Consider the following 26,618-nt stretch of genomic DNA (forward strand, 5'->3'; position numbering starts at 1 on the left):
ATGAAATATTTTTGGGGGGTTTAATGTCCCTTTAAGCAATCAAAGCATTTTTTTTTTTTTTATTGGAGTTCAAAAAGTCTGCAGAGGAACTTTGTTGCTGTGGCTCAGTGGAAGGATATTGTGTACTGTTGCTGAAACTAAGGGCCTTTTTTTTGAGGTCTGGAAAATAATGAATTCAGTTAAACTATTGGCTGTTTACTGCAAATTGAAAAATTAAAGAGATACTAAAGTTATTCAAAAAATTTTTCCTACATTGCATCTGAAGGAGGCTTTGTTATAGCATAAATAGATGTTCCTGTGCATAGAAAAAAAAGCCTCAGCTCAGCGTATCAAACAACAATAAGTCCTTAATGCCCAAATATTTTTACATATTACATTGATGCTATTTTGCATACATGATATACATTTTCTGTTTTTTTTTTGTTGTCTAAATACTTTGTAACGATAAGGCGAAAAAAAGTCCAAATCTCCTTGTCATGGTGTGAAGTTTGGCCACATTGTGGATATTGGATTTTGGATTTTAGAGTGTAAGCTGTATGGAAAAGTGCTTTCTTATATCTTTGTTCCAGGTGCTACCCTGTCTTGTATTTATTTTCTGTACCCTGTAAGGTTGGTAAATTACAATTAAGGATAATAATCATAACAAACCTCTAAGGTTTTGGTACATTGTCCAACACAAGCAAGCAAAGATGTCACAGGAAAGAGAGTGGCCCTTCGAGTCTGCACACATTTACTTCTGAAGTATAAGTTTAATGATGTAATATACAAATACCTTTGTATTTTTTATTACCTTAAAGTATTTGTGCTGTTAATTATGTCAGTATTTGTCCTTACCAAACTCTATTGGACGTCTCTTCCATGGATCAATCAGCCATTCTTTTATTATTATTATTATTATCGGTTATTTGTAGAGCGTCAACAGATTCCTCAGTGCTATAAACAAAGGGGGAGTACAACAAAACATTTATAGGGATCAAATGGGTAGAGGGCCCTGCCGGGAGTCGCACTGTTGTTGTCAGCTCTTAAGAAGGTGATCTACAAACAGCTGGACTCTTAGGCTTACATGCTAAGGGGGTTTAGGGGATTGCAATGGAGGAGAGGAACTGGTATTCTTTTAGTGCTTAGGCAAATTATTCCTGAACCCGTTACAATCCAGCATGAGATAATAATCTTATTTAAAAAGAATAAAAAGCTTTCATCCTCTGTTTTTCTTATAAATGTGAGTATGCATACTCTGTGCACAAAGGTAAATGTATAATGTTATAGGTTTTACATTTTATAGGTGTAATTTACAGATCCCCCCCCAGAATAATTGACAAGCACTGCATGTTCACGGTTGGTTGGTTGAAAGTGCAGGGGGATGGGTGATATAAATTAAAAACTTGTGTAATCTTAATATGTGAGAAGGGAGGCTCCTCCCTGGTTATAAACTTTCATGATTCATAAAGAGAGTGCAATTTTAAATAACTTTACTATTTACGTTTATCTATTTGGCTTTGTTCTTTTGATACTGCTTTTTGAAAATCACACCTAGTTGGGCTGATAAACAACAATGCACAACTAGTAGCTAGCTGCTGGTTGGTGGATGCACATTTATTCCTCTAGTCATTGGCTCACCAGATGTGTTCAGCTAGCACTCAGTAGTGCATTGTTGCTCCTTCAACAAAGGATACCAAAGAGGATGGAGAAAATGTGATAATAGAAGTCAAACTGAAAGTTTTATAAACTTGTATTCTCTATTTGAAAAATGAAAGATAGATACATTTTGGGTTTGATGTCTCTTGAAGGGAAAGCAGAGATCACTGTGATATGCATAAATCTATCCTAAGCATTGAAGGGTCAATTAAAGGATCACTCAATGCAGTAGAATTGCATAATTAACCTGTGCATAATAAAAAGCCAATGATTTAACAACAACTCAAATAACCAGGAGATATTTTTCTGACAAATTTATTTTGTCTCCCATTTTTTGGCCTCCTTCATCATGTGACAGACATCAGCCAATCACAGACTAGTATACTTATACCCTGTGAACTTGTGCACGTGCTCAGTAGGATCTTGTTCCCCAGAAAGTGTATATATATATAAAGACTGTGCAAAATTTGATAATGGAAGTAAGTTGGAAAGTGTCCTAAAGGGACATTCCAGCCAAAATTGGGATTCACACAGGTGCATTTCACTTTTAAATAGAAGCATTTTTGTAATATACATAAATTAGCAAAAATGTTAATAATAAAAGCTGTAGCTGTTTCAAAAGTGTATTTAAGTATGCACCGTGCATCAGCATTTTAAACACAGAACTTGCTCAGAGAGCCTAAGGTTCTTGTGCCACCTGGTAATGACTCCATTTAATAATTGCTGACATAATACAAGCCCCACTTGTGCTCTGAGCTGCTGCAGTATTTTACATGCTGGTATACTGAGAATATCTAGCTACGCTTCACAGGCAGAGAAAAATGCCAGTACTAAAACGGTGTTACATTTTACTAGAAGCATTTTTGCCAATACATGTATATTACAAATATGTTTCTGTTTACAGATATAATTCTTATATAAGTGTTTTAATTTTGACTGGAATGCCCCTTTAAACCTTCATGCACTATCTGAATCATAAAAGTTTATTTTGACTCGAGTGTCTCTCTAGGTATGTTTTTCATTGTGAAACAGACATGAAATTCTTCTTAACTTCAAAAGCAAATAAATGGTTAACTTTCTTAGTTTATGCAAAAAATACTTTTAACCCATTTAAATAGTTCTTTAATACAGACAATATACTTTTTTACAACGTATCATTCCTTTAATTAAAGGGATAGGGAAGTCAAAATTAAACTTGCATGATTCAGATAGAGCATGTCATTTTAAGACACTTAAATTCACTTCTATTTTCAAATGTGCTTTGTTCTCTTGGTAACCCTTGTTTAAAAAGAATACGCACATATCCTACACTAGTGGGAGCTGCTGCTGATTGGTGCCTGCACACAATTGTCTCTTGTGATTGGCTGACTAGATGTGTTCATCTAGCTGCCAGTAGTTCAATGCTATTCCTTCAGCAAAGGATAACAAGAGAATGAAGCAAATTTGATAATGGAAGTAAATTAGAAAATTGTTAAAAATTGTATGTTCTATCCAAATCATGAAAGGCTTTCCTGTCCCTTTAAGCTTACACTTTAGAAGAAAATGTGGACTGATTCAATAAATCTATCTGGTGTCAAAATCTGTAACAATAATGTGCGTGATTCATTATTGAAATGATAGCGTCTAACATCGCTAGACATTCATACTTATCCTAACACTGAAGATACTGTAAACAGTTTACTCTGCATATGGATGTTTGTATTAATATATTTACCATTTAACTCTCATTTTCTTGTCTTTAGGAAGCAGCCCCCAAGACAGCCCAAGGAATTTCTCTCCCAGTGCATCAGCTCATTTTTCATTTGCAAGAAGGTAGGATTTTAGTGCTGCTTGTAAGTAGGGCACCATTCTTCTTCCAATACGATCTAATTAGCATCATAATCTCATCTAACTGCTTTCTAATGTATTGTAGCTGGAAAATGACACACAATTCATTATTATTAATATGTATGCATAGTTAGCAAACAATATATAGGGTTTGAGATATGTAGATTTTAAATGGGTTTTCAGAGGTTAGTAAAAAATTAACCTGACTCCAAAATTGCACATATCTATTATCAATTGCATATCAGTTAAAAGTTAGGATTTATGTGCACCTTGATCTTTATTTATATATACAGTATATATATATATATATACACACACACACATAGAGAATTTCTTCTGTAAAGTCAGTTTTTAGAAAATATATGTATAGTGTATACAGCTGTTGCTGAGTTGTTAACCAGGCTTGCAAAACAGGTTCTCCAGCTCTTTAGATACAAAGAGAAGATAATTTGCTAGTGTATGTAGCATGTATTTGTTAAAATACCACGTTTCCAAGCCTTTGCATAAAAAACAGTGCAGCCGGTCTTGGAAACTATTTGAGGTGTCCTATAACTAGCACTTTACATAGCTTGTTTAACCACATATGAGTCATCAGAAGCATTTAACAATTTAACCGTGTGACCTCTTGGTAACTAGAGTGGGATAAAAACATACAATATTCCAATTATTTTAAAATATGTTTAAATCAATGCAACCTAAAACATCTTAAGTGGTCAGTTTACCCCATAATTATCCCCCTTTAATTTGTTCCCAATCCGTTGTACCTGCTGGAGTGTATTACATTGTTTACAAATAGCTACTATACCTTTTTATAGGTATTTTAAATAGCCCATTTCTTCTGTTAAGTGTGATCAGTCCACGGGTCATCATTACTTCTGGGATATTAACTGCTCCCCTACAGGAAGTGCAAGAGGATTCACCCAGCAGAGCTGCATATAGCTCCTCCCCTCTACGTCACTCCCAGTCATTCTCTTGCACCCAGCAACTAGATAGGTCGTGTGAGAGGACTATGGTGATTATACTTAGTTTTATATCTTCAATCAAAAGTTTGTTATTTTAAAATAGCACCGGAGTGTGTTATTACCTCTCTGGCAGAGTTTGAGGAAGAATCTACCAGAGTTTTGCTATGATTTTAGCCGGAGTAGTTAAGATCATATTGCTGTTCTCGGCCATCTGAGGAGTGAGGTAAACTTCAGATCAGGGGACAGCGGGCAGATGAATCTGCATAGAGGTATGTAGCAGTTTTTATTTTCTGACAATGGAATTGATGAGAAAATCCTGCCATACCGATATAATGTCATGTATGTATACTTTACACTTCAGTATTCTGGGAGAATGGTACTTCACTAGAATTACACTGTAAGAAGGACATAAAGCTGTTTAATAACTAGAGATTATGTTTAACGTTTTTGCTGGAATGTAAAATCGTTTTCATTTGCTGAGTTACTGAGTGAATAAATGTTTGGGCACCATTTTTCCACTTGGCAGTTGCTTAAATCTGTTTTTTCTGTCAGTTTCTGTTCTCCCTCACTGCTGTGTGTGTGGGGGAGGGGCGCTTTTACTATGCATCAAATATTTCAGTCAGCAACTCATTGTATTCCCTGCATGATCTGGTTCATCTCTACAGAGCTCAGGGGTCTTCAAAACTTATTTTGAGGGAGGTAATTTCTCTCAGCAGAGCTGTGAGAATTATAGTTTGACTGAAATAAAAACTTTTATTCTGTAATTTGTTTCCTGCTTTCAGAAATTGTTATCTTTGCTAATGGGATTAAACCTTTGCTAAAGTTGTGTTGTTTACAAGGATTGAGGCTATAACTGTTTCAATTTATTAATTTTTAACTGTCATAGATCTTCTGTGCTTCTTAAAGGCACAGTACGTTTTAATATTATTCTATTTGAATTGTATTTCCAAGTTGCAAGTTTATTTGCTAGTGTGTTAAACATGTCTGATTCAGAAGATGATACCTGTGTCATTTGTTGCAATGCCAAAGTGGAGCCCAATAGAAATTTATGTACTAACTGTATTGATGCTACTTTAAATAAAAATCAATCTGTACAAATTGAACAAATTTCACCAAACAACGAGGGGAGAGTTATGCCGACTAACTCGCCTCACGTGTCAGTACCTACATCTCCCGCTCAGAGGGAGGTGCGTGATATTGTAGCGCCGAGTACAGCTGGGCGGCCATTACAAATCACATTACAGGATATGGCTACTGTTATGACTGAAGTTTTGGCTAAATTACCAGAACTAAAAGGTAAGCGTGATCACTCTGGGGTGAGAACAGAGTGCGCTGATAATATTAGGGCCATGTCAGACACTGCGTCACAGGTGGCAGAACATGAGGACGGAGAACTTCATTCTGTGGGTGACGGTTCTGATCCAAACAGACTGGATTCAGATATTTCAAATTTTAAATTTAAACTGGAAAACCTCCGTGTATTACTAGGGGAGGTGTTAGCGGCTCTGAATGATTGTAACACAGTTGCAATACCAGAGAAAATGTGTAGGTTGGATAAATATTTTGCGGTACCGACGAGTACTGAGGTTTTTCCTATACCTAAGAGACTTACTGAAATTGTTACTAAGGAGTGGGATAGACCCGGTGTGCCGTTCTCACCCCCTCCGATATTTAGAAAAATGTTTCCAATAGACGCCACCACAAGGGACTTATGGCAAACGGTCCCTAAGGTGGAGGGAGCAGTTTCTACTTTAGCTAAGCGTACCACTATCCCGGTGGAGGATAGCTGTGCTTTTTCAGATCCAATGGATAAAAAGTTAGAGGGTTACCTTAAGAAAATGTTTGTTCAACAAGGTTTTATATTGCAACCCCTTGCATGCATTGCGCCGATCACGGCTGCAGCGGCATTCTGGATTGAGTCTCTGGAAGAGAACATTGGTTCAGCTACTCTGGACGACATTACGGACAGGCTTAGAGTCCTTAAACTAGCTAATTCATTCATTTCGGAGGCCGTAGTACATCTTACTAAACTTACGGCGAAGAATTCAGGATTCGCCATTCAGGCACGCAGGGCGCTGTGGCTAAAATCCTGGTCAGCTGATGTTACTTCTAAGTCTAAATTGCTTAATATACCTTTCAAAGGGCAGACCTTATTCGGGCCCGGGTTGAAAGAGATTATCGCTGACATTACAGGAGGTAAAGGCCATGCCCTGCCTCAGGACAAAGCCAAAGCCAAGACTAGACAGTCTAGTTTTCGTTCCTTTCGTAATTTCAAAGCAGGAGCAGCATCAACTTCCTCTGCACCAAAACAGGAAGGAGCTGTTGCTCGCTACAGACAAGGCTGGAAACCTAACCAGTCCTGGAACAAGGGCAAGCAGACTAGGAAACCTGCTGCTGCCCCCAAAACAGCATGAATTGAGGGCCCCCGATCCGGGATCGGATCTAGTGGGGGGCAGACTTTCTCTCTTCGCCCAGGCTTGGGCAAGAGATGTTCAGGATCCCTGGGCGCTAGAGATAATATCTCAGGGATACCTTCTGGACTTCAAATACTCTCCTCCAAGAGAGAGATTTCATCTGTCAAGATTGTCAACAATCCAGACAAAGAAAGAGGCTTTTCTACGCTGCGTACAAGAGCTCTTGTTAATGGGAGTAATCCATCCAGTTCCACGATCGGAACAGGGACAGGGGTTTTACTCAAATCTGTTTGTGGTTCCCAAAAAAGAGGGAACTTTCAGACCAATCCTGGACTTAAAGATCCTAAACAAATTCCTAAGAGTTCCATCGTTCAAGATGGAGACTATTCGGACAATTTTACCTATGATCCAAGAGGGTCAGTACATGACCACTGTAGATTTAAAAGATGCTTACCTGCACATACCGATTCACAAAGATCATTACCGGTACCTAAGGTTTGCCTTCCTAGACAGGCATTACCAGTTTGTGGCTCTTCCATTCGGATTGGCTACAGCGCCAAGAATCTTCACAAAGGTTCTGGGTGCTCTTCTGGCGGTACTAAGACCGCGGGGAATCTCGGTAGCTCCATACCTAGACGACATTCTGATACAAGCTTCAAGCTTTCAAACTGCCAAATCTCATACAGAGTTAGTGCTGGCATTTCTAAGGTCACATGGATGGAAGGTGAACGAAAAGAAAAGTTCACTCGTTCCACTCACAAGAGTTCCCTTCCTGGGGACTCTTATAGATTCTGTAGAAATGAAGATTTACCTGACAGAGGACAGGCTATCAAGACTTCAAAGTGCTTGCCGCACTCTTCATTCCATTCAACACCCGTCAGTGGCTCAATGTATGGAGGTAATCGGCTTAATGGTAGCGGCAATGGACATAGTACCCTTTGCACGCTTACACCTCAGACCACTGCAACTGTGCATGCTAGGTCAGTGGAATGGGGATTACTCAGACTTATCCCCTTCTCTGAATCTGGATCAAGAGACCAGAAATTCTCTTCTATAGTGGCTTTCTCGGCCACACCTGTCCAGGGGGATGCCATTCAGCAGACCAGACTGGACAATTGTAACAACAGACACCAGCCTTCTAGGTTGGGGTGCCGTCTGGAATTCCCTGAAGGCTCAGGGACTATGGAGTCAGGAGGAGAGTCTCCTGCCAATAAACATTCTGGAATTGAGAGCAGTTCTCAATGCCCTCCTGGCTTGGCCCCAGTTGACAACTCGGGGGTTCATCAGGTTTCAGTCGGACAACATCACGACTGTAGCTTACATCAACCATCAGGGAGGGACAAGAAGCTCCCTAGCTATGATGGAAGTATCAAAGATAATTCGCTGGGCAGAGTCTCACTCTTGCCACCTGTCAGCAATCCACATCCCGGGAGTGGAGAACTGGGAGGCGGATTTCTTAAGTCGTCAGACTTTTCATCCGGGGGAGTGGGAACTTCATCCGGAGGTCTTTGCCCAAATACTTCGACGTTGGGGCAAACCAGAGATAGATCTCATGGCGTCTCGACAGAACGCCAAGCTTCCTCGTTACGGGTCCAGATCCAGGGATCCAGGAGCAGTCCTGATAGATGCTCTGACAGCACCTTGGGACTTCAGGATGGCTTACGTGTTTCCACCCTTCCCGTTGCTTCCTCGATTGATAGCCAGAATCAAACAAGAGAGAGCATCAGTGATTCTAATAGCACCTGCGTGGCCACGCAGGACTTGGTATGCAGACCTGGTGGACATGTCATCCTGTCCGCCTTGGTCTCTACCTCTGAAACAGGACCTTCTGATACAGGGTCCCTTCAAACATCAAAATCTAACTTCTCTGAAGCTGACTGCTTGGAAATTGAACGCTTAATTTTATCAAGACGTGGGTTTTCTGAGTCAGTTATTAGTACCTTAATACAGACTAGGAAACCTGTTACCAGAAAGATTTACCATAAGATATGGCGTAAATACCTACATTGGTGTGAATCCAAAGGTTACTCTTGGAGTAAGGTTAAGATTCCTAGGATATTGTCTTTTCTACAAGAAGGTTTAGAAAAGGGTTTTTCTGCTAGTTCATTAAAGGGACAGATCTCAGCTCTGTCCATTCTGTTACACAAACGTCTGTCAGAAGTTCCTGACGTCCAGGCTTTTTGTCAGGCTTTGGCCAGGATTAAGCCTGTGTTTAAAACTGTTGCTCCACCATGGAGTTTAAACCTTGTTCTTAATGTTTTACAGGGCGTTCCGTTTGAACCCCTTCATTCCATTGATATAAAGTTGTTATCTTGGAAAGTTCTATTTTTAATGGCTATTTCCTCGGCTCGAAGAGTCTCTGAATTATCAGCCTTACATTGTGATTCTCCTTATTTGATTTTTCATTCGGATAAGGTAGTCCTGCGTACTAAACCTGGGTTCTTACCTAAGGTAGTTACTAACAGGAATATCAATCAAGAGATTGTTGTTCCTTCTTTATGCCCAAATCCTTCTTCAAAGAAGGAACGTCTACTGCACAACCTGGATGTAGTCCGGGCTCTAAAATTTTACTTGCAGGCAACTAAGGAATTCCGACAAACGTCTTCTCTGTTTGTCATTTACTCTGGGCAGAGGAGAGGTCAAAAAGCTTCCGCTACCTCTCTTTCTTTTTGGCTTCGTAGCATAATTCGTTTAGCTTATGAGACTGCTGGACAGCAGCCCCCTGAAAGAATTACAGCTCATTCTACTAGAGCTGTGGCTTCCACTTGGGCCTTCAAGAATGAGGCCTCTGTTGAACAGATTTGCAAGGCTGCAACTTGGTCTTCGCTTCATACTTTTTCCAAATTTTACAAATTTGACACCTTTGCTTCATCGGAGGCTATTTTTGGGAGAAAGGTTCTTCAGGCAGTGGTTCCTTCTGTATAAAGAGTCTGCCTATCCCTCCCGTCATCCGTGTACTTTTGCTTTGGTATTGGTATCCCAGAAGTAATGATGACCCGTGGACTGATCACACTTAACAGAAGAAAACATAATTTATGCTTACCTGATAAATTCCTTTCTTCTGTAGTGTGATCAGTCCACGGCCCGCCCTGTTTTTAAGGCAGGTAAATATTTTTTAATTTATACTCCAGTCACCACTTCACCCTTGGCTTTTCCTTTCTCGTTGGTCCTTGGTCGAATGACTGGGAGTGACGTAGAGGGGAGGAGCTATATGCAGCTCTGCTGGGTGAATCCTCTTGCACTTCCTGTAGGGGAGCAGTTAATATCCCAGAAGTAATGATGACCCGTGGACTGATCACACTACAGAAGAAAGGAATTTATCAGGTAAGCATAAATTATGTTTTTGTCTTTGGTATCCATATCTATATTGAAAGTTTCTATACTTAAAGGGACAGTCTACTCCAGAAAATCACCTTTTTACCCATTCCCCAGTTTTGCATAACCAATACTTTTTACCTCTGTGATTACCTTGTATCTAAGCCTTTGCAGACTGCCCCCTTATTTCCATTCTTTGACAGACTTGAATTTTAGCCAATCAGTGCTGACTCATAAATAACTCCACGAGAGTGAACACAATGTTATCTAAATGGCACACGAGAACTAGTGTTGTCTAGCTTTGAAAATGGTCAAAATGCACTGAGATAAGAGGCAGCCTTCAATGTCTTATAAATTAGCATATGAGCCTACCTAGGTTTAGCTTTTATCAAAGAATACCAAGAGAAGAGACAGTCTAGTCAAAATTAAACTTTCATTATTCAGATAGGACTTGTAATTTTAATCAACTTTCCAATTTAATTTTATCATCAAATTTGCTTTTTCTCTTGGTATTCTTAGTTGAAACTAAACCTAGACAGACTCATATGCTAATTTCTAAACCCTTGAGGGGTGCCTCTTATCACATTCTTTTTAAATAGCTTTTCAACACAAAGAGACAGAAATATATAGATAACACTGTTTTCAAGCACAGAAAGTTATTTAAGATTTAGCACAACACAATGCTAAATGCAAGACAATAGATAATAAACAGTCACAGTCATGTGATCAGGGGGCTGGAAGAAGGTTCTTCGATACGAGGTAATCACAGAGGTAAAAAGTATATTACTATTACTGTGTTGGTTATGCAAAACTGGGGAATGGGTAATAAAGGGATTATCTATCATTTAAAACAATAACAATTCTATTGTAGACTGTTCCTTTAATGTATCTTTAAAAATTGGCTATAGAAAAGCTATGTAAATATAGCCAGCAAGAAAAATTACACTTCCACTGGGAGGTAGGAGATATAAGTAATACATTGTTGATTTCCAATTATTCTCTCTAAGTATTGGGATTTGCTATACACACAAAAATAAGATAATGAAGCATTTGTGTGTACAGAAAGTGATAACATATGAATTTCCCTGCAAGTTGAACCCATTTTGATGGTTTGTGGTGTGTAGAAAAAACAAAATCATATACAAAAAGAAACCTAAATGAGCTATTCATAATACTTTTATACTATTCTGCTGGTCATTTTCATTGGAAATACATTAAAGGGCCAGTAAACCTAGCAAATAATGTTATATAATTCTGCACATAGTGCAGAATTATAAAACATTAGCTTAGTGCCAGGTTTCTAAAACAAATTGTTAGATAGATATTTAGCAAAGAAAACAGAACACCGCTCCTGGCTCTATTGAGCGGGTCTGTTTTTTTCTCCTAAGCGCATTTCGGCACGCTGTCTAATCACAGCCGGCCCGTTCGTGCTATTAAACTCAATGTAGCTCGCTACCATATCTGAGCGAGCTACATTGATTTTAATAGTGCGATTGGGCGCGTTGTGACTAGACAGCTTGCCCGCGATGCACTTAGCAGAAGAAAACAGACCCACTCAGTAGAGCCAGGAGTGGCGTTCTGTTTTCTTTGCTAAATTTTTATCTAACAATTTGTTTTAGAAACCTGGCGCTAAGCTAAAGCAGTACCATTTACTTTTTTTCTTTCCTTGACTAGTGAGAAATAACCTTGGAATTTCTTCACATATGACATATCCACAATAATATAATTACCCCATGAAATGTTTCTTAAAGATAAAGAGATTTTTTTTTTATAATTAATTAAAGCGTGTTATTTTTGCATTAGTGTCTGTTGCTTATTATGTGACTGATCACAATCTTTTAGAAATGTTTATTGAAATTATTTATCTACAAACATCTTTATTAATTGTGAACTTTGTATAAAAATCCTTAGATACATTTTTCTTAAGGATTGTGATAAAGAACTATGAGTTTAACCCCTGCTAGGTCCCACTTTTGAGCTGCAAAACATGGTTGGTAGACCAGTTAGGCGTGGCATATACGTGTAGCTGCTAATAACTGGACCTGTACTGCTTTTTTTGGCCCCATTGACGTCTAGGGGGGGGATGCGTTATCTCGTGTGCAATATTCTAAAACTGTTTACTTTTAACTTGTAATATATATATACAGCATATATTATATATTTTTTAAATTAAATACAGATTCACATATTTATTTTTCACATAAAAGACTTGACCCTGAATATCTGCATCGTTAATCAATTTATAATTTACAATAGGACTGATGGACGCCGCTGGTCTTTGGCATCGCTGCCTTCGTCAGGATATGGAACAAACACACCCAGCTCCACAGTGTCTGTAAGTTTGTAAGATGTTTTTTTGTTTTTTTTAAATAATCTTCAGGGAAAGGTTTTTTTATTTAAAGAGGAGTAAATGTATAAATAAAGTATATACTGTGTGTGTGTGTATGTGTGTATATATATATATATATATATATATATATATATATATATATATATATATATACACACACATACATACACACACAGTATGTATGAAGCTAATTTACTAGATAAGTAGGAAAATGGTAGATACATTTGTGGATAGCACTGCGTCACTTGTACACATACCAAAACTAGAACAAATACAAAAATGGCACCCCAAAGAGCGCTGTGTGAAACCATATATTCTGTTATGATATGTAATAAAGCTGTAGCCTAAGGCACATTTCTAGTGGTGTCTAGAATGCATAAAGTTTATATCCTGTCTTGTAGCTCCCCGGTCTGTTCCTCTAAGTCAGCTCTATGGCCTGAGGGCCAACCAATGTTTTGTTTCTCATGACACTAAACAGTGTAATGTTTCTGCCCAAAGAACATAGGTATTTTATGCACTTTACCTTAGACTGTATGCCTTCTCAGTTACAGTTTGCATTTGTTTCCTGTGCAATTGACACTTTCCTCTCCTCATACGTCTCACTATTTACATTTCTGCACTGCATATCTTTGCAAGTATCCCCAAATCACATTGAGGGCTGCCTAGCCAATCAAAACCAATTACTGATTTATGATACTTAGTTAATAAGAGCAACAAGGTGTGTTATCTTTTAAATGTCTGAACTGATGGTCTACTTTCATGTCATGTGCAAACACTCCTTAAAGGGATATTGTACCATAGCTTTTCTTTGCATAAATGTTTTGTAGATGATCCATTTATATAGCCCATATGGGAGTGTTTTTGTACAAATATAAGTTTCTTTCATGTAATTAGCAAGAGTCCATGAGCTAGTGACGTATGGGATATACATTCCTACCAGGAGGGGCAAAGTTTCCCAAACCTCAAAATGCCTATAAATACACCCCTCACCACACCCACAAATCAGTTTTACAAACTTTGCCTCCTATGGAGGTGGTGAAGTAAGTTTGTGCTAGATTCTATGTTGATATGCGCTCCGCAGCAGGTTGGAGCCCGGTTTTCCTCTCAGCGTGCAGTGAATGTCAGATGGATGTGAGAGTATTGCCTATTCGAATGCAGTGATCTCCTTCTACGGGGTCTATTTCATAGGTTCTCTGTTATCGGTCGTAGAGATTCATCTCTTACCTCCCTTTTCAGATCGACGATATATTCTTATATATACCATTTCCTCTACTGATTCTCATTTCAGTACTGGTTTGGCTTTCTACTACATGTAGATGAGTGTCCTGGGGTAAGTAAGTCTTATTTTCTGTGACACTCTAAGCTATGGTTGGGCACTTTTATATAAAGTTCTAAATATATGTATTCAAACATTTATTTGCCTTGACTCAGGATGTTCAACATTCCTTATTTCAGACAGTCCGTTTCATATTTGGGATAATGCATATGAATAAATAATTTTTTCTTACCTTATCAATTTGACTTTTCCCTGTGGGCTGTTAGGCTCGCGGGGGCTGAAAATGCTTCTTTTTATTGCGCCATTCTTGGCGCGGACTTTTTTGGCGCAAATTTTTTTTTCTGTTTATGGCGTCATACGTGTCGCCAGAAGTTGCGTCATTTTTTACGTTTTTTTGCGCCAAAAGTGTCGGCGTTCCGGATATGGCGTCATTTTGGCACCAAAAGCATTTAGGCACCAAATGATGTGGGCGTCTTTTTTGGCGCTTAAAAAATATGGGCGTCACTATTGTCTCCACATTATTTAAGTCTCATTATTTTGTGCTTCTGGTTGCTAGAAGCTTGTTCTATGGCATTTTTTTCCCATTCCTGAAACTGTCATTTAAGGAATTTGATCAATTTTGCTTTATATGTTGTTTTTTTTTCTATTACATATTGCAAGATGTCCCACGTTGAAGCTGAGTCAGAAGATACTTCTGGAATATCCCTGCCTGGTGCTGGAGCTACCAAAGCTAAGTGTATCTGCTGTAAACTTTTGGTATCTGTTCCTCCAGCTGTTGTTTGTACTGTTTGTCATGACAAACTTGCCAATGCACATAATATTTCCTTTAGTACTGTTACATTACCTGTTGCTGTTCCGTCAACATCTAATACTCAGAGTGTTCCTGATAACATAAGAGATTTTGTTTCTAAATCCATTAAGAAGGCTATGTCTGTTATTCCTCCTTCTAGTAAACGTAAAAAGTCTTTTAAAACTTCTCATTTTTCAGATCAATTTTTAAATGAACATCATCATTCTGATACTGATATTGTTTCTTCTGATTCAGAGGATTCTGTCTCAGAGGTTGATGCTGATAAATCTTCATATTTATTTAAAATGGAATTTATTCGTTCTTTACTTAAAGAAGTCTTAATTGCATTAGAAATTGAGGAATCTAGTCCTCTTGATACTAAATCTAAACGTTTAGATGAGGTTTTTAAATCTCCTGTAGTTATTCCAGAAGTTTTTCCTGTCCCTGGTGCTATTTCTGAAGTAATTTCCAGGGAATGGAATAATTTGGGTAATTCTTTTACTCCTTCTAAACGTTTTAAGCAATTATATCCTGTGCCATCTGACAGATTAGAATTTTGGGACAAAATCCCTAAGGTTGATGGGGCTGTCTCTACTCTTGCTAAGCGTACTACTATTCCTACGGCAGATGGTACTTCCTTTAAGGATCCTTTAGATAGGAAAATTGAATCCTTTCTAAGAAAAGCTTACTTGTGTTCAGGTAATCTTCTTAGACCTGCTATATCTTTAGCGGATGTTGCTGCAGCTTCAACCTTTTGGTTAGAAGCTTTAGCGCAACAAGTAACAGATCATAATTCTCATAGCATTATTATTCTTCTACAACATGCTAATAATTTTATTTGTGATGCCATCTTTGATATCATTAGAGTTGATGTCAGGTATATGTCTCTAGCTATTTTAGCTAGAAAAGCTTTATGGCTTAAAACTTGGAATGCTGATATGTCTTCTAAGTCTACTCTGCTTTCCCTTTCTTTCCAGGGTAATAAATTATTTGGTTCTCAGTTGGATTCTATTATCTCAACTGTTACTGGAGGGAAAGGAACTTTTTTACCACAGGATAAAAAATTTAAAGGTAAATTTAGGTCTAATAATCGTTTTCGTTCCTTTCGTCACAACAAGGAACAAAAGCCTGATCCTTCATCCTCAGGAGCGGTATCAGTTTGGAAACCATCTCCAGTCTGGAATAAATCCAAGCCTTTTAGAAAACCAAAGCCAGCTCCCAAGTCCACATGAAGGTGCGGCCCTCATTCCAGCTCAGCTGGTAGGGGGCAGATTACGTTTTTTCAAAGAAATTTGGTTCAATTCCGTTCACAATCTCTGGATTCAGAACATTGTTTCAGAAGGGTACAGAATTGGCTTCAAGATAAGGCCTCCTGCAAAGAGATTTTTTCTTTCCCGTGTCCCAGTAAACCTAGCGAAGGCTCAAGCATTTCTGAAATGTGTTTCAGATCTAGAGTTGGCTGGAGTAATTATGCCAGTTCCAGTTCTGGAACAGGGGCTGGGGTTTTATTCAAATCTCTTCATTGTACCAAAGAAGGAGAATTCCTTCAGACCAGTTCTGGATCTAAAAATATTGAATCGTTATGTAAGGATACCAACATTCAAAATGGTAACTGTAAGGACTATCCTGCCTTTTGTTCAGCAAGAACATTATATGTCCACAATAGATGTACAGGATGCATATCTGCATATTCCGATTCAACCAGATCACTATCAGTTTCTGAGATTCCCTTTCCTAGACAAGCATTACCAGTTTGTGGCTCTACCGTTTGGCCTAGCTACAGCTCCAAGAATTTTTACAAAGGTTCTCGGTGCCCTTCTGTCTGTAATCAAAGAACAGGGTATTGTGGTATTTCCTTATTTGGACGATATCTTGGTACTTGCTCAGTCTTCACATTTAGCAGAATCTCATACGAATCGACTTGTGTTGTTTCTTCAAGATCATGGTTGGAGGATCAATTTACCAAAAGTTCATTGATTCCTCAGACAAGGGTAACCTTTTTAGGTTTCCAGATAGATTCAGTGTCCATGACTCTGTCTTTGACAGACAAGAGACGTCTAAAGTTGATATCAGCTTGTCGAAACCTTCAGTCACAATCATTCCCTTTGGTAGCTTTATGCATGGAAATTCTAGGTCTTATGACTGCAGCTTCGGACGCAATCCCCTTTGCTCGTTTTCACATGCGACCTCTTCAGCTCTGTATGCTGAACCAGTGGTGCAGGGATTACACAAAGATATCTCAATTAATATCTTTAACACCGATTGTACGACACTCTCTGATGTGGTGGACAGATCACTATCGTTTAGTTCAGGGGGCTTCTTTTGTTCTTCCGACCTGGACTGTAATTTCAACAGATGCAAGTCTGACAGGTTGGGGAGCTGTTTGGGGGTCTCTGACAGCACAAGGGGTTTGGGAATCTCAGGAGGTGAGATTACGATCAATATTTTGGAACTCCGTGCAATTTTCAGAGCTCTTCAGTCTTGGCCTCTTCTAAAGAGAGAATCGTTCATTTGTTTTCAGACAGACAATGTCACAACTGTGGCATACATCAATCATCAAGGAGGGACTCACAGTCCTCTGGCTATGAAAGAAGTATCTCGAATTCTGGTTTGGGCGGAATCCAGCTCCTGTCTAGTTTCTGCGGTTCATATCCCAGGTATAGACAATTGGGAAGCGGATTATCTCAGCCGCCAAACATTACATCCGGGCGAATGGTCTCTTCACCCAGAGGTATTTCTTCAGATTGTTCAAATGTGGAGTCTTCCAGAAATAGATCTGATGGCTTCTCATCTAAACAAGAAACTTCCCAGGTATCTGTCCAGATCCAGGGATCCTCAAGCGGAAGCAGTGGATACGTTGTCACTTCCTTGGAAGTATCATCCTGCCTATATCTTTCCGCCTCTAGTTCTTCTTCCAAGAGTAATCTCCAAGATTCTGAAGGAATGCTCGTTTGTTCTGCTGGTGGCTCCAGCATGGCCTCACAGGTTTTGGTATGCGGATCTTGTCCGGATGGCCTTTTGCCTACCGTGGACTCTTCCGTTAAGACCAGACCTTCTGTCACAAGGTCCTTTTTTCCATCAGGATCTCAAATCCTTAAATTTAAAGGTATGGAGATTGAACACTTTATTCTTAGTCAAAGAGGTTTCTCTGACTCTGTGATTAATACTATGTTACAGGGTCGTAAATCCGTATCTAGGGAGATATATTATAGAGTCTGGAAGACTTATATTTCTTGGTGTCTTTCTCATCATTTTTCCTGTCATTCTTTTAGAATTCCGAGAATTTTACAGTTTCTTCAGGATGGTTTGGATAAAGGTTTGTCTGCAAGTTCCTTGAAAGGACAAATCTCTGCTCTTTCTGTTCTTTTTCACAGAAAGATTGCTAATCTTCCTGATATTCATTGTTTTGTACAAGCTTTGGTTCATATAAAACCTGTCATTAAGTCAATTTCTCCTCCTTGGAGTTTGAATTTGGTTCTGGGGGCTCTTCAAGCTCCTCCGTTTGAACCTATGCATTCTTTGGACATTAAATTACTTTCTTGGAAAGTTTTGTTCCTTTTGGCCATCTCTTCTGCCAGAAGAGTTTCTGAGTTATCTGCTCTTTCTTGTGAGTCTCCTTTTCTGATTTTTCATCAGGATAAGGCGGTGTTGCGAACTTCTTTTAAATTTTTACCTAAGGTTGTGAATTCTAACAACATTAGTAGAGAAATTGTAGTTCCTTCATTATGTCCTAATCCTAAGAATTCTAAGGAGAAATCATTGCATTCTTTGGATGTAGTTAGAGCTTTGAAATATTATGTTGAAACTACTAAGAATTTCCGAAAGACTTCTAGTCTATTTGTTATCTTTTTCGGTTCTAGGAAAGGTCAGAAGGCTTCTGACATTTCTTTGGCATCTTGGTTGAAATCTTTAATTCATCATGCCTCAAAGGATTACAGCTCATTCTACTAGGTCAGTTTCTACTTCCTGGGCGTTTAGGAATGAAGCTTCGGTTGATCAGATTTGCAAAGCAGCAACTTGGTCTTCTTTGCATACTTTTACTAAATTCTACCATTTTGATGTGTTTTCTTCTTCCGAAGCTGTTTTTGGTAGAAAAGTACTTCAGGCAGCTGTTTCAGTTTGAATCTTCTGCTTATCATTTAAACTTTATTTTGGGTGTGGATTATTTTTCAGCGGAATTGGCTGTCTTTATTTTATCCCTCCCTCTCTAGTGACTCTTGCGTGTAAAGATCCACATCTTGGGTAGTCATTATCCCATACGTCACTAGCTCATGGACTCTTGCTAATTACATGAAAGAAAACATAATTTATGTAAGAACTTACCTGATAAATTCATTTCTTTCATATTAGCAAGAGTCCATGAGGCCCACCCTTTTTTGTGGTGGTTATGATTTTTTTGTATAAAGCACAATTATTCCAATTCCTTATTTTTTATGCTTTCGCACTTTTTTCTTATCACCCCACTTCTTGGCTCTTCGTTAAACTGATTTGTGGGTGTGGTGAGGGGTGTATTTATAGGCATTTTGAGGTTTGGGAAACTTTGCCCCTCCTGGTAGGAATGTATATCCCATACGTCACTAGCTCATGGACTCTTGCTAATATGAAAGAAATTAATTTATCAGGTAAGTTCTTACATAAATTATGTTTTTGCTTATTCTCACATAACATTGTGCTGATTTTCAGGCTCCTAACCAAGCCCCAAAGTTTTAGATGTATACTGATGTCTACAGAATCCTGGTTGTGTAATCGGTCTTTACATATGCAGGGGAGGGGGGGGGGGAAGTGCCTGGGAGGGGGGGGGAGTGTCTGCTGTTCCTGCTTTCCCAGTCCTTTTCACTGGGTGTCCCAGCCTAACCTCATCAACAGTGCTATACTTGGAGCTTCTAAGTAAGTTTTGAAAAGGTTTTATACTGGATATTTATATCTGTATCTTTGATATTCTTCTTTATAGTAGTTATAAGCAGTTATATAAAAAATGGTATATACTGTCCCTTTAATGTGTAACTATAGAATCAAACCAACATTTTATGAAACAGAGTCAGTGTGTTTGCAGTTTGTTGCATGTGTGTTAATTTGTTTGACAATCTACTAGATTGGCTATATTCTAAATTACAGGGACATTAAATTATTGCTGTTCATTGAATGATGTTACTCTCTAGAGGAAACTATTTCTGTACTTGTGGATTGTGTACATTTCCAGCAATATAGGTATATATTTTACCAAAAAAAACATCAGATATATGTAGAAATATGAAATTATGAATAAATACAACATATTTTGCTATTTGCAGAACATTGGAATGTGAAATATTAATATTTTCATGTCAGATTAGCGCACTTAAGAATATGGGATCTGGTTTGCGCATGAGTAGGGTGTAGTTTTTTTTTCTTCACTTTTTTGCTCCATTGACTTTTATTGGGGAATATGTAGAGTGCTAGTTTTTTTCCTTCACTTTTTTGCTCCATTGACTTCTATTGGGGATATAGGTTATCGCGAGCACAATATTATAAATTCGACTTTTTACGTGTATCGGTTACTGTGCAAGCGAAAACAGTTTACTTTCAATTCATATGAGTGCAACTCAACGCGTGCACTTCTATCACAGTTAATGCTTAAATAGCATTTTACTTGTAATCCAGCCCTGAATGTTTAACACCTTGTTTGGGTTAACCCATAGCTAAAGTCTAAATTGCTGCTGCAACACATTGCAGCTAGGGTTGCCAGGTGTCCAGTATTCAACCAGACAGTGCAGTATTTAGCAGTCTGTCTAGTAAAACCTTCACAAAAATACTGGACAATTAAATGTGCATTTTTTTGTTAAAGTCCCTGAGTGTTGGCTAAATGTAAAAGGTCTCCTATGCCTCAACTCATTATAGATATGGAGCAGAAAGAAGTGAGTGGTGGTCAAGGGGGTCAACTCACTTCTGATTATGTGTGTTATTGTCAGCCAGAGAGAGAACATTTTTATTTGTAGGTTGTGAAAAAATATGCATGGTGGGATCAAGAGTAGGAGCTAAGGTAGAGCTTATGAAGGGTCATTTTGTGACTCCATCTCTCATCATGCCCAGTCATTAACTGACTGTCTAGTATTTTTGTGGACAGATCATAAGCAGGATACTGCTGATGAGCCCATTAAGAGCTGCATACACAGGTAGCCACAGATTTTAAGAGTCTAAACACATTTGCAGGGGACAGTAGTATAAATAGAAGAAGGGGGAAGAAAAATGGATAGTCCAGAGCACTCATACAAATACAATAAATAAATACATAAAGTCACAGTGAGGTTGGCCAGGACAAGTGAATAATAAAACTTAACATTTAATAGTTAAAATTAAAAAGTAGATGAATACTACTAATGTAGGTGTATATAAAAAAACAATTAAAATTGTTACGAAGAAAGCAGGCATGCCCAGGTATTAACCATACAATTGTAATGTCACATAGATATAAGGGATTATCTGGCAGTGATGCACCCAAAAATGCTCACGCATTGCACAAATTCAACTATCTGAAAAAAGAGGATTGACCTCAAACAAATTACCTATAGCTAGTGCAATACTGGAGCAGTGCAAGCCCTGTTAGAGTCCCAAATGTTAACCCATAAACACTAATGCATAAATAAAGTACGGTGTGAGTACACAATTATCGAAATATGTGTCATCCTATCAAATTATGACAGTACAAAAGATAAGGCAGCAGAGCTTTCAAGACAAGCGCCTGATGCGCATTTCACCAAACAAATGGCTTTGAGAAAGCAATTTGTTTGGCGAAATTCCCGATGCGCATTTCGCCAAACAAATGGCTTTGAGAAAGCAATTTGTTTGGCGAAATTCCTGATGCGCATTTCGCCAAACAAATGGCTTTGAGAAAGCAATTTGTTTGGCGAAATGCGCATCAGGCGCTTGTCTTGAAAGGTCTGCTGCCTTATCTTTTGTACTGTCATAATTTGATAGGATGACACATATTTCGATAATTGTGTACTCATACCATACTTTATTTTTCTTCCCCCTGCTTCTATTTACATTATCAGGATAGTGAGCACCCCCCACGTGTTATTGGTATGGGATTATTACCCACAGAATATATAGCCAGTTATCTCTGACTGTGTATTATATTAGTGACTAATTTGGGGTTTATATATGACCAATTGTTATCTCCCCTCCTCTCTCCCTTTTATATATTCAGACAGTAGTATAAATAAATAAAAAATATCCTTTTATATAATTAGTTTCAATGATTGACTTGTTTAGCTTAATATATATATACAGGTAGCCCTCAGTTTACGCCGGGGTTAGGTTCCAGAAGGAATGGTTGTAAATCGAAGCTGTTGTAAATTGAAACCCAGTTTATAATGTAAGTCAATGGGAAGTGAGGGAGTTAGGTTCCAGGCCCCCCTCAAAATTGTCATAAGTAACACCTAATACATTATTTTTAAAGCTTTGAAATGAAGACTTTAAATGATAAACAGCATTATAAACCTAATAAAATAATAACACAACACAGAATATATAATTAAACTAAGTTAAATAAACAAAAACATTTGCTAAACAGCATTATAAACCTAATAAAATAATCACACAACACAGAGTTCGCTTGCATTTTTCTGCAAACAGTTCTTTCTATCCATTCCAATCTGGACTGATTTATAGACAGGAAGATCTTGTTCCTTTGAAATCTGCTCGATAGCTCAGTTCTGGTTAAACTGATTAATTTCAGCTTGTTTGGCTTTGCTGCAACACAAGCAGACAGCTCCACCTACTGACTATTTTAATAAATGCACTGCTTCTCAATGCTTTTCAATAGCAGTCACATGACTGGAAAAAAAGGTTGTTATTCTGAAACGGTGTAAATTGAACCGTTGTAAAACGAGGGCCACCTGTATGTATATATATATATATATATATATATATATATATATATATATATATATATATATATATATATATATATATTTAAAGGGACTTTCTACACCAGAATTTTTATTGTTTAAAAATATAGATAATCCCTTTATTACCCATTCTCCAGTTTTGCATGACAAACACAGTTATATTAATAAACTTTTTACCTCTATGATTACCTTGTATCTAAGCCTCTCCAGACTATCCCCTTATTTCAGTTCTTTTGACAGACTTGCATTTTAGCCAATCAATGCTGACTCATAAGTAATTCCATGTGCGTGAGCACAATGTTATCTATATGGCACACATGAACTAATGCCCTCTAGTTTTGGGAAAAAAATCAAAATTCATTCAGAATAAGAGGTGGCCTTCAAGGGCTAAGAAATTAGCATATGAGCCTACCTAGGTTTAGCTTTCAAATATGAATATGAAGAGAACAAAGCAAAATTGATTATATAAGTAAACTGGAAAGTTATTGAAAATGACATACCCTCTCCGAACCTTGAAACTTTATTTTTGACTAGACTATCCCTTTAACAAAATTGAAAGCTTTACTGTTCAAATGGCTGAAAATGTCCAATTGATAACATAATAATCAATCGTCTGGGGTTGTCATGTTCCTTGTTCAGAGGAGAATTGCCTGGTATTTCGGGGCTGGACTGACCTTACTTGGCGGGATCAGACTGATATACTTCAGGAAAGTTTTCTTCTGTGAAAAGCACACTGGTCTAAAAGAGGCTGCTTCCGGGTGGTAAATCGCCATAGAACAAGCCACTGAGCTGTTGTTCGTTCCTGGTAGAGCACTTCTCTCTTTGTATGCAAATTATTATGACCCTTGGGAAGTCTCCCTATGGGTGATGGGGGAAACCAGACGTGGACTCCTTGCCCAGTGTGCTTAGAGGAATGTGGCTGCACCTCACTGACGAGGCCCATAGGAGGCCGAAACGATCGTCTGGGGTTGTCATGTTCCTTGTTCAGAGGAGAATTGCCTGGTATTTCGGGGCTGGACTGACCTTACTTGGCGGGATCAGACTGATATACTTCAGGAAAGTTTTCTTCTGTGAAAAGCACACTGGTCTAAAAGAGGCTGCTTCCGGGTGGTAAATCGCCATAGAACAAGCCACTGAGCTGTTGTTCGTTCCTGGTAGAGCACTTCTCTCTTTGTATGCAAATTATTATGACCCTTGGGAAGTCTCCCTATGGGTGATGGGGGAAACCAGACGTGGACTCCTTGCCCAGTGTGCTTAGAGGAATGTGGCTGCACCTCACTGACGAGGCCCATAGGAGGCCGAAACGATCGTCTGGGGTTGTCATGTTCCTTGTTCAGAGGAGAATTGCCTGGTATTTCGGGGCTGGACTGACCTTACTTGGCGGGATCAGACTGATATACTTCAGGAAAGTTTTCTTCTGTGAAAAGCACACTGGTCTAAAAGAGGCTGCTTCCGGGTGGTAAATCGCCATAGAACAAGCCACTGAGCTGTTGTTCGTTCCTGGTAGAGCACTTCTCTCTTTGTAAACATAATAATGAATTTGAATTAAAAAAACAAAAATGCTCATCAATCTTTTTTTTATTGTTATATTACCACATCTTTCTTTTGGTTTGTCTGAAACTCAGCCCAATAAAGAGTGAGACTTGGTGCCAAAAATCACGTCTTGTTAAATTATGAACAAAATCTTTGTGATTATTGCTATTTTAATTATTGGTAGATACAATTATAAAAGGACAATTGTCTTTATTGTTTTGACTTGTCAAAATGTGACTGATGGGCTATAACTATGGTAAGACAAAAAAATACATAAATGTCAGCGTTTATAACCAAGCTAATGACAAGCTAATGACATTCTAGAATATGCTGAGTTCTTATCACAATAACTTTATATGTCTTTTGCAAAGCAGAACGTTCTCAGGTCTCCGTGTTCTATGTACGAAAGTTAATAATCTGTAGTTAGGCTACGCATTTATCTCATGCTATGACGGGTGGGGGAAGTAGACTGTTCTTCTTACAAACAATGCTGTATTCATTTTGTGTTTTGCTTTTTGTTTGCCAGTACATTCTGAGTTCTCTTTCTCCCTTGATACAATATGTATTTATGGGAATGTCACCTCAAACTTTATCTATTTTAAACATATTTTTTTTTATAAATAGTGAACAGATTATTTGTTTACAAAAACCGCTATTGTGCATCCATGTCAGTATTATATCAGACTCTTCCCGTTTTGATGACATTAATGTTCAGAAAAGAAGAAAAGTAAAACTGATGCCAGGATTAGAGTAAAACTGTCGGTGAATAACACAACCCCCACCAACACCACCACATTTTTCTTTCATTATTAAAGGGAATGTCTAGTCAAAATTAAACTTTCATGATTCAGATAGGACATGTCATTTTAAATAAACTTCCTATTTACTTTTATCATCAAATGTGCTGTGTTCTCTTGGTATTCTTAGTTGAAAGCTAAACCTAGGTAGGCTCATATGCTAATTTCTAAGCTCTTTAAGGCCGCATCTTATCTGAATGGATTTGACAGTTGTTCACAGCTATATGGTTTTAATTCATGTGAGCTTTATAGATAACATTGTGCTCACGCCCGTGAAGTTGCTTATGAGAGGTCACTGATTGGCTAAAATGCAAGTCTGACAAAAGAACTGAAATAAGGCGGCAGTCTTCAGAGACTTAGATACAAGGTAATCTCAGAGGTAAAAAGTATATTGATATAATAGTGTTGGTTATGCAAACCTGGGGAATGGGTAATAAAGGGATTATCTATCTTTTTAAACAATTTAAGATAAAGCATACCATTTAAACCACTTTCCATTTTACTTTTATTATCTAATTTGCTTTGTTCTCTTGATATCATTTGTTGAAAATCATACACATGTAGTCTCAGGAGCAGCAATGTACTACTGGAAGCTAGCTGCTGATTGACAGCTGTACTTATATGCCTCCAGTTATTGTCTCACTCAGTGTGTTCAGCTTGCTCTTTGAAATGCATTGTTGCTCCTTCAACAAAGAATACCAAGAGAATGAAGCAAATTTGATAATACAAGTAAACTGAAAGTTGTTTAAAATTGTGAGCACTGTCTGTACCATTAAAGAAAAAAGTTGGTTTTATGTCTCTATAAAGGGCATAAAAGAGAACAAAGCTAATTTGATAATAGAAGTATATTGGAAAGTCTCTTAAAACTGCATGGTTTATTTAGGCATCTTTAGTGTTCAGCTTGCTTAAAGGGACAATCAAGTCCAAAAAAAACTTTCATGTTTCAAATAGGACATGCAATTTTAAACAACTTTCCAATTTACTTTTATCACCAATTTTGCTTTGTTCTCTTGGTATTCTTAGTTGAAAACTAAACCTAGGAGGTTCATGTGCTAATTTCTTAGACCTTGAAGGCCGCCTCTAATCTAAATTCATTTTTATATTTTTTCACCACTAGAGGGCATTAGTTCACGTGTTTCAAATAGATAACATTGAGCTCATGCACGTGAATTTACCATGGAGACAGGTCTGATTGGCTATAATGCAAGTCTGTCAAAAGAACTGAAATAAGGGGGCAGTCTGCTGAGGCTTAAATACAAGGTAATTACAGATGCCGGCCCATTTTTGGGGAGCAACCTGGGTTGTTCTTGCTGATTGGTGGATAAATGAATCCACCAATGAACAAGTACTGTGCAGGGTCCTAAACCAAACAAATAGCTTAGATACCTTCTTTTTTCAAATAAAAATAGCAAGAGAACGAAGAAAAATTGATAATAGTAGTAAATTATAAAGTTGCTTAAAATTGCATGCTCTATCTGAATCACAAAATAAAAATTTTGGGTTCAGTGTCACTTTAGTAATATGTAATTACCCTGAGGTTGTATATTGGAGTATACATCTTATATTTGAGAATTGCAGATCTGTATACAAGCAGAGACAAGTGATAACAAGAGGTGCAGTAGCGTAGATCTGTTTTAAGAAATATAAATTTCACACAAAATTAAAATGTAATATTATTTATTTTGAATTTAAGGGAAAACATTCAATCATCTACTATGTTTTTATTTTTTTAAAGCAAGAGTTATGAATCGCATTCGGTTTCTCATATTTTCATTTAGCTCATCATGGTTTGTTTTTTTTAAAGGTTATTAATTTTTTTTTTTTTTTTTC

General features: G+C 37.9%; 1 protein-coding gene across 3 annotated transcripts in view; it reads left to right on the forward strand.

The window, feature by feature from the left end:
* Positions 1-26,618, forward strand: part of MAST4 (microtubule associated serine/threonine kinase family member 4) — a 553,495-nt gene that overhangs the window by 377,744 nt on the left and 149,133 nt on the right. For all 3 annotated transcript variants that reach the window (XM_053701346.1, XM_053701344.1, XM_053701347.1), the window contains 2 exons: positions 3,378-3,447; positions 12,410-12,488. In XM_053701346.1, coding sequence (XP_053557321.1) covers positions 3,378-3,447; positions 12,410-12,488 — 149 coding nt within the window. The remainder of the gene's footprint in view (positions 1-3,377; positions 3,448-12,409; positions 12,489-26,618) is intronic.

Source organism: Bombina bombina, chromosome 2, assembly GCF_027579735.1.
Source record: "Bombina bombina isolate aBomBom1 chromosome 2, aBomBom1.pri, whole genome shotgun sequence".
NCBI classification, from domain to species: domain Eukaryota; kingdom Metazoa; phylum Chordata; class Amphibia; order Anura; family Bombinatoridae; genus Bombina; species Bombina bombina.